Source organism: Melospiza georgiana, chromosome 17, assembly GCF_028018845.1.
Source record: "Melospiza georgiana isolate bMelGeo1 chromosome 17, bMelGeo1.pri, whole genome shotgun sequence".
Lineage (NCBI taxonomy): Eukaryota > Metazoa > Chordata > Aves > Passeriformes > Passerellidae > Melospiza > Melospiza georgiana.
In genome coordinates this window covers 5,189,498-5,206,860 of record NC_080446.1, presented here as the reverse complement: position 1 = coordinate 5,206,860, position 17,363 = coordinate 5,189,498, and the positions used below count along the sequence as shown (strand labels likewise).

General features: G+C 45.5%; 1 protein-coding gene across 1 annotated transcript in view; it reads right to left on the bottom strand.

Moving 5' to 3' along the window:
* Nucleotides 1–406: 406 nt before the first annotated feature.
* NTSR1 (neurotensin receptor 1) overlaps nucleotides 407–17,363 on the bottom strand; it is a 55,685-nt gene continuing 38,728 nt past the window's right edge. Inside the window, exons 3-4 of the mRNA XM_058036287.1 lie at nucleotides 7,766–7,856; nucleotides 407–5,121 (exon numbers count right to left, since the gene is read on the bottom strand). Coding sequence (XP_057892270.1) covers nucleotides 4,872–5,121; nucleotides 7,766–7,856 — 341 coding nt within the window. The 3' untranslated portion in view covers nucleotides 407–4,871. The remainder of the gene's footprint in view (nucleotides 5,122–7,765; nucleotides 7,857–17,363) is intronic.

Sequence of the window (17,363 nt, the reverse complement as noted above, 5' to 3'; positions counted from 1 at the left end):
CACTGGGATCTCAGCACTTGGAACTGCTCAGATCTCATTATTCCCACACTCCAGGCTCCTGGATGCTCCCAATTGCTCTGCCCAACAGCACAGCACAGATCTGATGCTTTAACAGATCCCAGGAAGGATTTTCAGGGCAAACATCACTGATGGGAGCGTCCTTCACACCTAACCCAGTCCCCCTGCTTTTCTGCTGAGCTAAGTCAGAAGCAGCAGCTGATGCTTGGATGGGTTTGAGCTGCAGAGTGCAGGGACAGGAGCACCCAGGGCCCTTCTGCAGAGCAGCTGCAAATCCCAGTTCAAGGCCAGTGGTTCCACCAGTTTAGAGCCCAGGCAGGGTGTCTGTGCTGATAACCACTGTGTGATAAAGGCACACCTGCCACTTCAAACAAAAAACAACCCAGACTTAAATTTGGATATTTATTTCTTAGGATCAATAAATGACAAAATAAAATACCATACAGTACAAAGGCTATATCAGGAATTAACCATTTCAGTACACTTTGATCAGTAAATACAGTATCAATAATAGCATGTTACACTGAAAGAGTGTTTCCCATTGCCATACAGGAGGATTCCACACCCTCTTCTTTCCCTTTGTCACAGAAAATATCACAAAGTAGACACTGACACACTTTTAACATTCATTTTTTTCCCCATTGAGCAACAGGCCACAAAAAAAAAAAAAAAAATAAAGCACATCAACATTTTGTATCTCAGAATAAAATAAAAATTAAAAGGTGCACTTCAAAAATATTTGCCATAAATACAATATGTGCAGGACTATCAGGTGGCACAGCTGGGGAAGGACTCTGGGTCACAAAGCCAGGACACAGCATCATGAAATCTTGGATCAGCAATTTCTACTTTTTAAGCAAATCCAGACTGAGAACAGGAAGAGTGGGTGAGCTGTGATATGTGAAGAACCAGACAGAGCTTCAGCAGACACAGCTTTGGTTAAAGAGTCACCAAAAACACAGCCAGGAGGACACTGGGCTGACACAGCACACCAAGGGCTGCTGCACTGGGTGCTGGAAATGCAAAGGTCCTGCTGCTGTTGTGTTTAAAGCCAACCCTCCTGGCTGATTTCCCATTGAGTTCTCTCCTGAAAATCTCACTGAAGTGAGGCCTCATGCACCTTGCAAAAGAGGACAAGCTCAGCAGAGCATCCCTGCCCTGATGGACTGGCCTGTGGTGAGACAGTCCTGTCTGGGGGACATTTCTGAATAGCAAAATGACTTCATAAACCTGATTTCACACTCTGCTAAGCTGATGGCTCTGCCAAGGGCACTCTGAAGAGAAACAAAGCCTCAAAATAACGTTTGAAGGGGTCACTTGATAGACTCTGTTCAGAATGGAATTTCTCAGAATCCATCTGGCAGCACTTCACATCTGCGGGGTTCCACCGATTTTATTCTTTTTTTAGTCAAAACAAACAGTTCCAAAACCAGGGAATTTGCATAGATGAGCAGAGGCCCCAACACTCACCTCTGCTTTGATGAAGAGTGCAGCCAAGGCAGGGACACAAGGGATGGGGGTTTTTCTGTTTAATGGCAAAAGCCATTCACACCAGATTAAATTTAAAAAATTTGTTGGGTTAGCAGTTCAATCATTGTTGAAAGGCATCTAAAGAACTATCTCTCTGGTGAATATGGGGCAGTTTGTACTTTTTTCTTCTCTACTGTATCAGCTTTCCTCTACAAGGCCAGGTTGGATGGGGCTTGGAGCAACATAGTCTAGGGAAAAGTGTCCCTGCCCATGGCAGGGGTTTGGAACAGGATGGTCTTTAAGGACCCTTCCAACCCAGTGATTCTCTGGAAATCATGAAACTATCTGGTTTGCAATCAGCTTTCCTCACTTCTTTGAGCTCAAGGGAACCACACCTCTAAGCTGAATATACCAAAATCAGGTGACGAGGGAAGAGTGGATAAACCAGCTGTAACTTACACTGCTCAGCTCAAGGTTGTCAGATTTGGCCAGTGGAAGAGGTAGCTTTGAGCTGCAATCTCAGATTAAGGCCGTGGACCCAGGTCTGCTTTCCTGTCAAACTGCAAGAACAGAGCTGTAGAAGTCAGCAAACCACCTGGATAAATCCCCCAAATTCCCTCAACTCTTCAGCACTCGAGTGGCCCAAGAAACACAGTGGAAAGAGTTTATGAGAAGTTCATTTTTACTCCAGCTTTTTCCCACTGTCATGTCAAACCCGAAATAAACCTGGCAGTTTCTCTGAGCTGTGATCAAATATTCTGTAAGCTGCCTGGGTATCTCAGTAGTGAAAATCTAAACCAAGCATCTTATGTGAAAGAACAATTTTTGTACGGTGTCTTCTAAGATAATCAAGCACATTTCAGCAGGTTTGTGTTGAACAAGTGTAGTAATAATGTTTAATATTTCAAAGCAAATGAGACATGCAGGGTGTTAAATGGTAATGAAAGTCAAAGCAATGCAGTTACAGCTTCCCTGGGAGGTTTCAGAAAGCTCCTCCCTGCTGTTGGCTGTATTTAGAGGTGAAGTGAAAAAATTTGAGTAATCCAGAAACATTTGAAGTGTCTTGCCTGGAAGGCCAATGTTAAATGTGTGACATCAAGACTCCTCTTTCTCTCAAGGCAGATTTTTCCCCTCTCCTGTTCATGGCACCTGGATTTTGCCACTAGGCAGGATGAGCAGGTCTTCTTCCAACCTGCCCAAGCATTTCAGACACACCATACACACAAAATTCTTGCTGTTTTCTCACAGATTTCCTTCTGAAGAGATCAGTCTCTCTTAATCCTCTTTATTTCAATTTATTTATTTGTGTGCCACTAACTGTTTTCTTTATCAAATAGGAGTCAACAGTCCACGAGCAACAAAAGTGCTTGGTCAAATATAATCTCTGCCCTCTGCTTGGTACAACCAGGGCAGGAAATCACAAGAAGGCATGACAGAACAGAGCTTGTAGTTTGGCTGAGTCAGAAGGAACTGAAGCCCCACTGATTTTTATTTTGAGCCCTTTCTTTTGCAGGGTTTCTGGCATTAAAATCATCCCATCCCTGGCAGGTGCGGCTGATGGGCTGCCATGGTGGCCAGCTGGGCACAGGTTCTAAATGACAAAATAAAATACCACACAGGTTCTAAATGCCCCAAAAGCTGTCACTCATCATGGAGAACTCACAGCAAATGCCCCCAGATGGGTGTTTCCTCTTTGTGCTGAGCCCAACAGGACCTAAACCACAAATCCAGCGAGTTGGACTCAGTGATTCTTGTGATTCCCTTCCAACTTGACCTGCTCTGTGATTCTGTGATGCAACATCTGCAGCAGGAGATGTCACCAGTGGTGCTGGTGCCTCCATCACTGTGCGACCCTCACCTCCAGCACTGTGGCTCCAGCTGGGGACCACAGGTGCTCCTTAGCTGAAGGGTGTCATGGGCAAATCCCAGAAAGCCAAACTGAGCTGGCTCTGCTGCTTTGTCACCTTTCAGAGGCAAGTCCTGCTCTCCTGATGGTGTGTGGTGTGAAAGGGGACACCAGGTCACCATCAGCACAGGGTGATTGGTCAGCTCCAGGTTTGTGCAGGTCACTGAAGCCCTTCAGCTTGTCCCAGAGCCCAGGTGTTTCAGTACTAAAGACTCTGGAGCAATTTGTTGTATCATATAAGGGGCTGTTAGAGGTGGAACAGAGAGAAAAGCTCAAGCTTTCCTTGCCTTCTCTCTTGAATTTCAAAGGGAATTTTCAGGTCCTGTTTCTGTTCCTCTGGCTTATTAAAAGAAAGTGGGTTTAGAGCACAGACTCCCCAGTTTAGGGTTTCTTATGCTCTGTGTTTGAACTATCTGAATATTAGGGGTGCAGATAGATGTGCCAACAGTTCTGGTAGCAAAAAGTAATAGAAGAAAAGGTAGAACAAGAGGACCTGCTGCCTACAACTGCTGTATGTGAGATGTCTGCCTTGTGGAAATGGCAAGGAAACAAGTAAAACTGGAATAAGAATGGGAAAAATCAGAAGGTCCCACAGAACTGGGGCAGATTGCTGTTATCTCAGCAGCCTGGAGCCCTCATGAGCTCAGAGTTTTCTCAACTCTTAATGCAAGCCAGCAAACTGTTCTCCCTGGTAAAAAATAGGATTTGGCTGTATGGCAAAAGGAAGATTTTTCCATTTCTGTTCATTTTCAGCGCTCCATCTGGGCACAGCCTCTGCATTCTTGGCTTTGCCAGAGACTCTGCTGCAGTGGTGCCAAAGCCAGGCACTGTGGATGCCCTAAAGCCAAAGGTGACCCCACTCCCCAGGCCACAGCCACCCCAGCCTAGGTAAGGCATCATCTGTTCTTATTTAATTCCAAGGAGCCAGAGAGGCTCTCTTGAGCACCTCAGTCGTATTCCTCACAATGGAGATAAATTTCTAAAATAACCACCTGGCTCCCTGAGTTTTCACTCCTCGTTCATTGAACATCCCACAGATGAGCACATCCATTCTCCAAGAACATCCCTTTCTGCTCAAACTTCTTTCTCCTCATCCAACTCTCTGCTTGGTGCCACCAGGAGATGTGGTCTCAAACCCTTGGATGTGGACACGGCATCTCTGCACTGAGAAAAGGATGAAATGCAGAACAGTTTTGCCTAAGTTGAAAACATTTTGGCTTCCCAGTTAACACCACATCTGGATTTATGCCAGACTGAAGTTACAATACATGTAGACATTACTCACAAGAGGCAAGGCCAATGCTTGAAAATAACCTCAAAGTTACTGGCAGAACAAAGCCTATTTTTTCCAACAAAAATGACTTTGCTAAACACATTTGTGTCAGGTGAATTTGGAGACCATGCATGAAAGTCACAGAGGCCTCTCTCAAGTTTTGACTCCACGATGAATTGCGTTCCTCCTCCTCCTCCTTTGGCTTCAGTACGTAGTTTCCCTTGTGACCTGGCTGGAAAATGTGTGGTTGCTGGAGATGCTGTTGGATTTCCTGGTGAAGGCCAGTCGTTTCTTCTTCTTCCTCCATGGCAGGCACAGGATGGTGAGCGTGGAGAGGAAGATCTGGCGGAAGTTTGCCGACACCAGGTTGTAGAGGATGGGGTTGATTGCTGAGCTGACGTAGAAGAGGACATTTGTCAGCATGTAGAAGTAGTGGTAGAAGTTGTAAAGGAAGCTGGAAGAACAGATGAAAGAGAAAAATCTGAGTGTGAAGAGCTCAAAGTCACAAGGGTGAGAAAAACACGAGCTGCTTTCCAGCTAACCTTCCTAGGCTGCAAACATGAGCTTACCAAAGGTGCCTGGGCCACCACAACCCATCTACATCTCCAGCTGGAACTGGTCAAACGTGGATCAGATGCCACTCACCAGCAGTTAGAGACTTATTTAAGCCCTGGATCCAGACAAGACATTTACCTCATGCACTCATTTTTCTTTGGAAGTAGTCATTCTGGAACCCGAGGAGCCAGATGGAAATTCGCTTCTGTGTCATACATACACATTAGCTTGACTTTTTTGGCTGCAGTTCTGATCTACAGAGGTTGCAGAAGAGCCAAACTCCAGGAACAGATGCAGCCCTCTCCTCCCTCTGGCAGTGAGAACAGCATCAGCTCATTCAATGGGTCCCTGGGTTGGGATTTGTCCATAACATAGGACAGCATTTCCTGTTCTGGGGGCAAACTGATGATAGCATGCTTCTGAAACACATCCTAACCACCACAATTTAATGTTTTCAACTAGAACTGGTTGAAAATGTTTTATTATCTGTTATGCTTTTGGCTATATCTTTCCTTGGGCCAACTGAGAACAACAGCCCTGAGCTGGTAAAGCATTTATAAACACCACGGGTCTCATTTTCAAGAAGATGTTCCTCAGAATCATTTATCTTGGTGAAAATTGCAGATCTTTTTTCTAGTCTGAGCAGTGTCTAACAAAAGATAAATAGAGGAGTGCTGGACTATGTTGCCCATCCCTCAACATCCCCTCAGCACTGCCAAGGACTGCATGGCCCATTCAGTTCTTATAGAGTTTCTTTGTGTAGTTATGAAGAATTAATATTGGAAAAATTTCTCTTCTTCAGGGGGAAGGTACATGTGTTTATTAATGAACATGCCAAGCTGCTGCAAACTCTTGGTTAGCCACCAGACTGATAGTTCACTATCATTTTGTAAACTCAGTGTTTTCCTAAAATCAATCATGGTTTTAAAAAGAAGAAAAAATATTATGTGAACACAGCCACAATGAATAAATTCCCACTAAATGCAGACAGACTTCTCTAAACCTCTTGCTCAAAGCAAATGCAGTCATTACATAATTGAACAGTGCCTTAAGTGGTTTTCATATAGGAAAGCAAAGGAGAAACAAGAATTTGTCCCAGTGTGTGCCTAGAGCTCCATTTTAATGACTGAAGATAGATTTTAGATTTTACTGTGGCTGGATCCACAGTCCCAGTCAGTAGACTGCTATATCCTAGTTTATTATATTTTGAGTCTGGAATTGAAAGAATTTTCGTTTTTCATTGTTATTCTGCTTTTTGGTACTGTAGATTTTTTTTTCCTTTCCCTTGAAAGAAACTGTCCTGGTCTCAGGGAGAGCAGGGATGTTACACCATGGGAGGAGACACAAGAGAGCATCCCTTGGCATCTCAGCCTTCCTCAGTGTGTGTCCCCAGACAGCATTAGCTCTTAATGACATATTTAAAAATAATAATTAGTTTGGTGGCTGCTTTGCTGGAGAGCCTGGCCTGGTGCCTCAGAAAGGAGCAGGGGGTGCCTTTGCACATCTGTGAGCAGTGTCTGTGCAATTATCCTGGAATTCTCTGACAATCTGGACATTTCCTAATCAGCAGCAACTGCCGGCATTTCATTTTGATCCACTGCCTGCAAAACCCAGTAAATAACCTGGCCCAGCCTCAGTAAGTGCCACAGCCATTCCCCCACCTGTGTCATCTCCCCTGTCAGAGAGGAAATGTGGCCTCATGGAGTTATTTGTGTGCTGACAGGAGCTGCTGCATCTTAGGGCTGGGATCAATATCTCTGCACAGAGACTGAAATCCACTCTGGGTGTACCAACCCCCCTGTCCAAATGTCATTCCATCAAGGGCTGCCAGACTGAAGGCTGTGCTTGCAGCCCTCAGGAGGAGGAGGAGGAGGGGCTGATGATGCCTTTTGGTTCAAAATAATGCTTCCTGAGGGATTTAGGTATAACAAAACTCTTAATTTGCCTGGCAAACACTAAGACATCCAAAAGAAAAAACATATCAAAGCAGCAAGTTGGTTTTTGTGACTGTGTTCACAGGGGTCTTAGGATGAGGGAAGAGATGAGAATGTTGACGCCATGTTTCAGAAGGCTTGATTTATTATTTTATGATATGTATTATATTAAAACTATACTAAAATAATAGAAGAAAGGATTTCATCAGAAGGCTAGCTAAGAATAGACAAAGAAAGAATGATAATAAAGGCTTGTGACTGACCGAGACAGTCCGGACAGCTGGGCTGTGATTGGCCATTAATTAGAAACAACCACATGAGACCAATCACAGATGCACCTGTTGCATTCCACAGCAGCAGATAACCATTGTTTACATTTTGTTCCTGAGGCCTCTCAGCTTCTCAGGAGGAAAAAAATCCTAAGGAAAGGATTTTTCATAAAACATGTCTGTGACAGGTTTTGAGACTTGAACCCCTTGGTTGGAGAACACCTTTGTTCCCAGATCCCCCCTCCACCTGCACACCTGGGCTGGCCTGGCACCCCCAGCCCACCCTGAGCCCCCAGCCTGTCCTGGCATGGGGGGACCCTGTCCCCAAATGGTGACTCACTCTGTCCAGTGGCTGGAGGGGACATAGCAGAACATGAGGCGCCGTATGTGGTAAGGGAGCCAGCAGACCACGAAGGCAATCACCACAGCACCTGCAAGGCAGCAAAAAAGCCTTAACTTTGTGAGCAACTCTCCATCAGGCTGAAAAAGGGACCTGTCTGCTTGGCTTTAATTGCTGTAACTGTTTTCCTGCAGCCCCAGTTGTTCTTGTGTTGCTGTAGTGCAAAGAATTGATAACCCTGAGGGACGAGCAGCCTGCAAATGTCTGTAAAAACAAGCAAAACAGAAATAACAGAGAACAGCACTAAGCACTGGGGCAGGGACATGAGGAACAGCAGAAAGTACAGATGAAGGACTGGCCATGCCCAGTTCCTGGCTCAAGGGAAACTCTGTTTGTATCTCAATTTCACGCCCTTGTGGCACAGGGTTTTTGTCCATGGTATTCACAGACAGCTGGTGTATGTTTTCCATCCAGGTAGACAGGGAGCCAGGACCACTCTAATCCCATTAGTTTGTTACTACTGGAGCCACTGGCCACAGTGCTGAGCATCATTAAACTGCTCTTTCTAGTAGCAGGGCTCATCCTTTTGTTCTACATTTGTGCCATACCTGAGGTTACAACGTGTTTGGGTCTGGACTTTGTCATAATAAAAATGATCGATTAAAGGGTAAGCAGAGAAAGACACTGTTGCTTTTTTCCTTTCCAGATTCTGAGGGATTTCAGACAATGGAAAATAAAATGCAACAACTCTGAGGCATAAAAGTGCTGTTGATAGAGTGCCATTGTCAGTCTGGATTAAAAAGCAGATCTATCAGGCAATCAAGAGAAAGATTTGTTTCCTTTGTAATACGTGTTTCAACTTCTGTATGGAGCAGCAGGATTCTGGCAGAATCCTAGCAGGAAATAAAGAAATCTCAGTTAAAACGTAACACAATAAAAGGCAAGAAGAAAATAAAAACTAAATAAAATAATTAAGTTATTTTTGGTCGCAAATTTGCTCTACAGACAACAAGGGACACATCACTCTCGTCCTTTATGTGACCTGTAAGGGGCTGGGAAGCAGCAAAGCTCTGCTCCAGAGTGAGGTACCACAAATGTGGATTTGGCACATGGAGACAAATTTTTGGGGTTTTCTGCCTTGGGGTTGAAAATATTCATGTGGATATGTCCCAAACCCCGATGCTGTCATCCCACAGGGACCAGGTTGTAGCTCAAGGAGATGTTTCCCTTGGATAATGCAGTCCAGGAGGAATAAGTCTAGCTGTGGCTGCATCTCCTCATCACTGATGCTTAGCTAAGAGGCACAGGAGAGCAGAAATTAGAAAATCCCTGATGTCCAGCTCCCTACTCACACCCTACTCCAACTCCATGAGCTCCCTCTCTCATTAAACACACAGCTAACAGTGGAGAAGGTTCCATTCCATGATGCATGACAGCATCTCCCAGGAATGCTGCAAAAGCCATTTATCCAATAAAGATTTAAGCAACTGAAGGGACATGTTTTGGAAAGAAGGCTAGAGGGTCTGTTTTTATTCTCTTGTCCAAGTGAATTCATTTTTTCAAACTGTTTTTTGGCCGCTCTGTGGCCTCAGTGATCACAGATGTAACTCTTCACCAGACAGCCTGCAGCCCTTCAGATGCCATCAAGTGAATGAATTTGACCTGTGTCTGATCCTTCCCTGAAGAGCTTTGATGGGACTTTGGCAGGAGAGCCCTGCATGATGTGTGGCACAGGAGAGGTGGGACATCCCATGGGAGCTCAGTGGGACTGTGGCTGCCTTGCTCCTTCACATTTCTGCTTTTGGCCACCTCCAGAAATCCATTTCTCTGCTGGATGGGTTTTGGTTTGTCCTGGATGGAGCAGCCCCGCTGTGATTCTCCAAGAGATCCCTCCCAGGGGCTGCAGGAGAAGCAAAACTCTCCAGCCTCTCCTCCTGCATCCATCAGCCTCAGGCTGAGGGGAGAGAGCCAACACCACAGCTCCAGCCCATCTGCTCTCCCAGTCCTGCACAGGATTAGCTGCACTCTCAGGCTGCAAAAGCAGCTTCCCAAATGCCTCCAAACACAGCTTCATTCAGGCACATCTTAATTTTTGCAGAAACCTCCACACTCTGGCACTTCTCAGCTGCTCACCCCTGCGTGCAGCTCTTTAGGAACTGTAGGATCCGGATTCTTTCCACAGCCAATTATAAGAATCTCACACATCTGCTTGTTAAATTTACCAACACGTTAAATGAAAGTGGTTCTCTCCTGGTAAATGATCTCTGCTTCTTCTGCTGCCCAGGCAATGCTGTGCCAAATAATATGGATCTATAGCAACAAAAACACATATTGAGAGGAGTATCTGCTTAACATCAGCAATTAAGTAATCTGTGATAATTCTGTAATATCACACGCAATCACTCCGCAATTAAATCTCTATTAAACATGTGAAGTGCACTGGAGACACTTATGGTCTGATTTGGAAGTCCCAGCTGGGTGACACACTGTGCAGCTCTGTGCTGCACAGATTAGGAGATCCCGACCTGAATTTGTCACCCTTAATCCTTATGTTTTCATTTTACCATACAAGGGATCAAGCAGATTTAGGATGGCAATCCTGCCCTCCTGGCTCCACTCTCCTGGGAGGAATATGAAACACGAGACTGTGTTAACTTTCATCTAATACAGAATGAAAATTCCCTTTTCTCCCAGATACCTGGTTCCTTTTCCTGCTGTTTTGCTCTGCCTGTCAAAATGGTTGAGCTGTAAAACAAATCCTGGGCAAACTGTCTGCCAAAATGATTTTTTATTGTTGTTATGATCTCCTAGGATGTGTTCTCCATCATCAAAAGCTTGACACATGGGTTTCTTTGGTGGAGTAAGAAGGAGCAGATGAGCTGCTGGAGCTGAGCACTGCAGGGTTTGACTCAATATGTGATGGGGTCACTGTCCAGGGTGGTGTTGGTGAGGTTGGAGATTTCCTGCCTTTATTTTTTGAACTAAAAATAAACCAGACACATCCCTCACTTCTAATTAATTCAATAAGGTTCTAATAGGAGCAGAGCTGCTCCATGAGCTTCTGATATTTCCCATAATTGAGCAAATGAGGTGCCAAACCTCAAGGCTTGGGAGTGGATGTGGGACCCCAGCAAGACGATCTCAGTGTGCCAGGGGTGGCAGGGAACGATCCTTCCACCAATGCATGCCCTCATTTCCCTTCTAAATCAAACTCCCAATTTAAATGTGTATTAAACCATGAATTATTACATCCTGTGTTTTTCTATTTTGTCCAATAATGGCTCTTTTCTCTGCCTGTTTGAACTGCATGCCAAGGAAGAAGGGGAGAGGAAGGAGGAGCGGCAGAGGGCGAGCCCTGGTTTGTTTTTCCTTCAGGAAGTCCTGCAGAGAGAAACATCAATTCTGACTGGCACCTTTTTCATTGTGAGGAGATTTAAACTGTGCCAGTCTCTACTCTCAGACTCAACTGGACACAGCAGCAATCCTGGGAGTTAAATTCTATTAAATCACACTAGGTGTTTTATTTTGCCTTGTGCGTTCCCTGGGCTGAGGCTGCGGCCTGCCCTGCTCCTCTGGGTTAGCATGTGCACAGGGAGGGCACCATGAGTAGATTTGGCTGGTTTGGCTGAGCTCAGGAGTGGGCTCAGGAGGGGTTTGCAGCCCCCATGCCCTGGTGGGGCCATATGAGGCTCACAGTGACTCAGAGCCCTGGGACAGTGACGGGTGAGGAGCCACAGCTCTGACTCACCCAGAGCTGCTGCTGCGGCACAGAGCTGGGCTGGTGTTCTCCTCCTCCTCCTCCTCCTCACTTCATCTCCTCCAGCCCCTCTGGGATGCTGAGTCACAGCCCTGCAGCCCCGGGGTGGCCCTGGGCGAGGGGATCCCTCTGTCCTGCCCTCCTTTTTCTCCAGCAGAGGTAGAACAGGGATGCTGCTCCTCCATGCTGCTGCTCAGGCCTCCAGAGAGGCTCGGATCCATCCTCCCTTGATAGTTTTGTCCAGGCTATTTCAGCCAATTTATTTCTTTTTCTCTGCACTTGAAGGGGATCTGAGCCACATACAGATGTGGAGCAGCCCGGTGGAATTCCTGAGCAAAGGCAGGAGCTGTTTGGGGAGGTGTTGGTCCCCCTTAGCATCAGCTCTCAGCTTTTTGTGTGCTTCAGACTCGTCGCCAACGCTGCCCAGGGGGTGCACACCCACCAGCTGGTACTAATGAGGTGTACAAAAGGTTATCAGGGTGGTTTTTGGAGAAACAATCCTTGTATATCCCAACCTTCTAGGTTTTATGTACTTATTTAGTTGATGCCATTACAAGAGAACATCTCCTAAAAAGCTGTTTGAGAGGTGGTGAAAGCTGGGCCAGTGCAGGCACAGCTGGCACTGCCTCCTCAAACCACGAGGTGTTGTTTATATTAACATGATGTTCTACCTGACATGCTCTTGGCAATATTTATATCAGCAGGCCCCAAAGTAGGGGTAGCAGGAGCCCAGTAAAATTAAAGCTACTTATGCTGGTATTTGGGTCATAAGGCTGTGGAAGAAAGGATTTCCATAAAAGTCAGTAACAATCAGCAGGGTTTGGGGACCACCAGCATGAACCAGGAGTACTCAGGAGAGCAAAGAAGAAACTGGGAGTAACAGTGAGCTTGAGAAGTCCTCAGCTCCTTTAAACACCACTGAAAACACACAACATTTGCTGGATACAATCCCCTAATTCTCCTGAATGTATGATAAAAAAAAACCCCCAAGTTCCTCTTTATTAGTGAAAGTGAGACAGCACAGAGAATGGAAAAACCTTTTGGCATTCAAAATCAACATATTTCACCCAGATTGTGTTCTCCAGTCCTGATTTTTAATGGCTTCAGATGACAGATTTGAAAATAGATGTGAATTCCTGCCCCAGCTCACGCCAGTAGTTAAATCATCCCCTGGCACCAGTTCCATCCATAAGGGGCAAGGCAGAAAATACAGATTAAAGCTGGCCCAAGAACAGGCACTAGCAATCATCACAGCACTGCTGTCTCAGTGCATACTGGGGTCTCTTCCCAAGTTTCCTTTAAGGTAATTATTCTTTTGGAAATTAGAGAAGAGGTTGCTTGATTCAATTTAAACTTCATTCATGCCATTTCAGCTGGGGATGTGTGGATGTTTGGAGGAGAAAGAAGAAAAAAGGAAGAGAATTTCCTCTTTGAAAGGTAAAGAAGGGATCCCATTTTATCCTCACCAGGTTCAGGTCTCTTTCTATTTGGTGAGATCAGGTGCAACCTGAACTGGCTTCCTCTGCAGCCCTTTCTTCTTTCCCCTCCAGTTTTGAGTTTCACACATCCTTTGTTCCTCCCAGAACAGTTTCTGCTCATCAAAGGCACCCTGGAGCTGTATTCTCTGCATGCTTCCACACTGACTAAAGCCCTGGCCAGACTTCATGTTTAGAATCATATTAGTTAACTTTTTAAACACTCACATTGTCACGGCTTAACACCTGAAAAATCTGCTGTGAGGGCATGGCCTATGCTGGAGTTTTCTGCAGAGATGCAGCCACAAGAACCTGCAATTCCTGCAGGAATGCTGTCCCAGGCTGAGCAAAGGGACACAGAGGGGAAAATAGAGGCTCCCTGCCCCAAGAGGTGCAGCCACCCCTGGTTTTTGCTCCTTGAGTGTGTTTATGGAGCACTCTGATGCTGCTCGTTTTATCTCACTTGGCAGGCTGCAAAGTGAACCTACAACTACAAACATCTCTGGGAAATATATACAACTGTTAAATAGGTAATTTATCCTCCTGAATTTCAGTGTGACACTTCAGCTGTTAAAATCAGCTTCCACTCAAGCTTGATGCCACAGGGGTTTTGCTGAACTCCACTTGGAGTTGCTCAGACTTTTTGTTAGAGATACAAACTGCCATGAATTCTGTTCCTTTCTTGAAAAGAAATGATTCATGAACAAATAAATGTGCTTTCCTTAGAATATGGGAATTATGAAATACAACTGTTTAAGGAGTTTTAGACTGGTGCTCTTCTGTGTATTGTGGCTGCAAAGTATGAGCTATTCCTGCCTGTAGGCTGGTTAAACTAAATCTCATGGCAATATTCTCCTCCTGAAATGAATAACTCAGACTTGGAGCATTGGTGAGGAGAAATGAATGGACTCTTCAAAATATTTGTTCAGAAGGGGAATTATTAATGCACAAATTAATGAAATACATGGATACATCATTAATTCTTGGCCTTTGTCTTCTATTACTTGACAAAATACAGAGACCTCAATAATTTAAAAATTCACAGATGCTCAGTAAAAAATGCATCTTGACTTCATCTGCTAAGAGGCATTTTACTGAAGCATCACCCAGCCAGCTGTGGGAGACTGAAGGATATTCTTTTAATTGGCTAAACCTTTAAGTGCTTTATAATTGCTTTCACTAAGCAGCTTCAGTGACAGAGCAAATGCTACCTGGGACTGATTACATTTTAATAGGCTTAGCCCACGTCCCCCGTGCAGAGCCTCCCCTTGATGTCCATCAATTTGTCTCAGTGTCGTTATCAGAGCTCAGCTGTGCCATTCAGTAACTCCTGCCCTCCTTCCATCCCCGTGGGAATGGTCTGACAGGCAGCCAGGAGCTGCTGAGGGCTGCAGGCAGGGGGATTGGCGGGGGTATCAGTCCATGCCACAAAACTGCCCCATTTCCAGAAGACATTTTGGCTGAACAGAGCTTTCATCCTGAGCCAAGCCCAAATACACCCTGATTTTTGAGCGGCAGAGAGAATTGGGGTTGTTCGGCCTGGAGAAGAGAAGGCTGCAGGAAGAACTTGTTACAGCCCTCCAGTGCCTAAAGGGGCTCCAAGCAGGCTGGAGAGGGACTTGGGACAAGGGCCTGGAGTTACAGTACAGGGGAGTGGATTTAAAGTGAGGGAAGGAAGGGTTGGACTGGATATCAAGAAGAAATTCTTCCCTGTGAGTGTGGACAGGCCCTGGCACAGAGAAGCTGTGGCTGCTCCATCCCTGGAAGTGTCCAAAGCCAGGTTGGACAGGGCTTGGAGCAACCTGGGATGGTGGAAGGTGTCCCTGCTGTGGCAGGAGATGGAATGAGATGAGCTTTAAGGTCCCTCCCAACCCAAACCATTCCATGATTCTGTGATTGCTTTGGTGTGTGTTTCTGTGTATACATGTGAGTATTTAAGGATTATTTAGAATTTTATCAAGTGATTGGCATATCAGAAGATGTTCATAATCCTGTGAAGCATCACACAGCCTTGGGAGACTCAGCATTCCAGGGCTCCAGCAGAGCCATGGAATAGCAACACAGCCTGGAGGTGTTTAATGGAAGGAGTTGGATGGATGAAGGAGGGTGTGCAATCTGTTAGTGGAAGGTATTTTTAACAACAGAATTGGTTGCCCTGATATCCTCAGTAAAAAAAGCTGGGAAGCTGTGAGTGCCTGGAGCCCTCTGAATTTGAATCCTCACACCTGGTGAGCTCTGACAGCAGAGAGGGAATTCAGGAATCAGGAATCTCTTGCTTACTGACTTAATGAGTTGGCTCCCAGGCAACAGGCCTGACACATCCCTTGATCCTGATCACCCTCATTATTCTGTACATGACCACAGTCAGACAGAGCCAAGAAAATTCACAAATACTACCAAAAGGGAGGAAAACACTGTTGTGGGTGTTTTGAATGAGGCTGTTAGCCTGGCCACTTTTAGCTCTTATTTCAATGTAAACAAATACTTAATCTCAGTACATTTGGAGCAGGGAAGTTTTTGCTGCTCTGCTCTTACCCAACAGCCCTGCACACCATGAACCTCAAAAAATTGTTTTCTAAGCACTGCTTTTACAAGTTCTGAAACATTTTACCCTTAGACCTAAATCAGCCTCCTCTGTACCTCAGGGCAAAGTTCACTTTTGGAAATGGAAAATTCTTTCACCTCCATGAAGCTCTGACACCCTGCCAGCAGTTTTATAAGGGGGGACGAGTGTCATTTTTCTTTTCTTCCATAAATGAGCCCAGACTCTGTTCATGATTTTGGCTGTCATAGATGCCAGGATGGATAAATCATGTGAATCCTTGTGTATTCTTTGCTGCTTTTCAGACAGCTCAGAAAGCTGGGTTATTAAAATGTAACTCATGAGGAACAGGTGACAAAAGTGTGAATCAAGCAGCTCCAGTAATAAAAGAAAAAAATCAGTTTTTTTATATCTGGAAAACTGAAATGCATAGGATTTCACTCCCATTTGCTGGATAAAGAGAGCATTTCTGCATGGTGGAGTGAATCACAGGCAAAAGTGAGGGAGGATTTTTTTTATTTGCTGGATCTTCCTGAGCACAGAAATGCAGCAAACAGCTGCCCTCTCATTGCCTTCCCAGCAGGGAGGGGAGCTCAGTCCTGCTGCTGGGGTGGCCCTGAGGAGATGCCTGGAATATCTGGGCATCCCTGCACAGGGAGCCCCTGTGGTGCCACATCTGACCCACTTTTGAACCCCCTCAGGCTCCAGACTGAAACCCTCACTTTTGCCAAATGTTCTCAGCTTTTGCTGTACACAGCAAACCCAAAAATTTGCCTGGAGAAGAGAAATGAGGAAGCAGAAGAAGATGAAAAAGAAAATTATGCTTATTGTTCAGAAAGCGAAGGGTTGTTTTTCAGAGCCTCAGAGGAGATGTGGACCTGGGGGTGAGGTGCATTTCCTCCAGTGCTGAGGAATGCCAGATGTAAATTTAGGTTTCTCTGCTATTATTCATGAAGAGCTCTCTCTTCTTGATGATCAAAGAGGATACGATACTAAAAGGAGAGACAGAGAGAGAGAGAGAGGTGTGTGAGGTGGTGTAGCAGAGTGAGAAAAGGCAGCTTCTCACTTCGTGGCAGCAGGCAGAAGTGTTAAAAAACAGAAAGGGATAGCAAGGAGCAGAGTCCTGGCAGGCTCCGTGGGGAAGCAGGGCTCCCTCCTCACCCACCCCTGGGTAACAGTTCATTGGGGTGCAGAGACTGTAAACAAACACCGTCCAACAAGATAATTGTGGGGAATTTAATGTCCCCTGTGCTTTTCTTTCCTTTTTCTCAGTAGGTGTTTCCCAGTTGGGCATGCACAGGTGGCTCTCACCTATGGCACAGGCAAGGAGTGCTGCATGGGATGCATTCCTTGTAAAAAACAGCTGGGAAAATGTCGTGGAGGCTCCTGGTGCCATCTCTAGGGATTTCTCTCATTGGAAGTGTGGTCTGAGCCAAAGCATTTCAAATATCAAGATATCCCATCCCGGGAAATGTCCAATTCCAGGCTGGATAGGACTTGGAGCAGCCTGGGATAGTGGAAGGTGTCCCTGCCCATGGCAAAGGTTTGGGACTAGGTGAACTTTGGGGTCCCTGTCAACCCAAAACCTTCTAAAAACACCAGAACACCAGAAAGCTTTCTGCTAACAAATTCTCCCCATCTCATGTTTAAAACCACTACGGGCACCCTTTGTTAGATATTTTAGGTAATATTTTTGGGCAGCTTTTGCCTCATCCTCTCTAAGGTTAAGCTACCGGATTCTTTGGTCTTTTCCTCAGTTTATTTAATCAAGACATCCACTACTCTGCAGTACAGCTCAATTCCTGAGCGCAGGATCTTTTATTC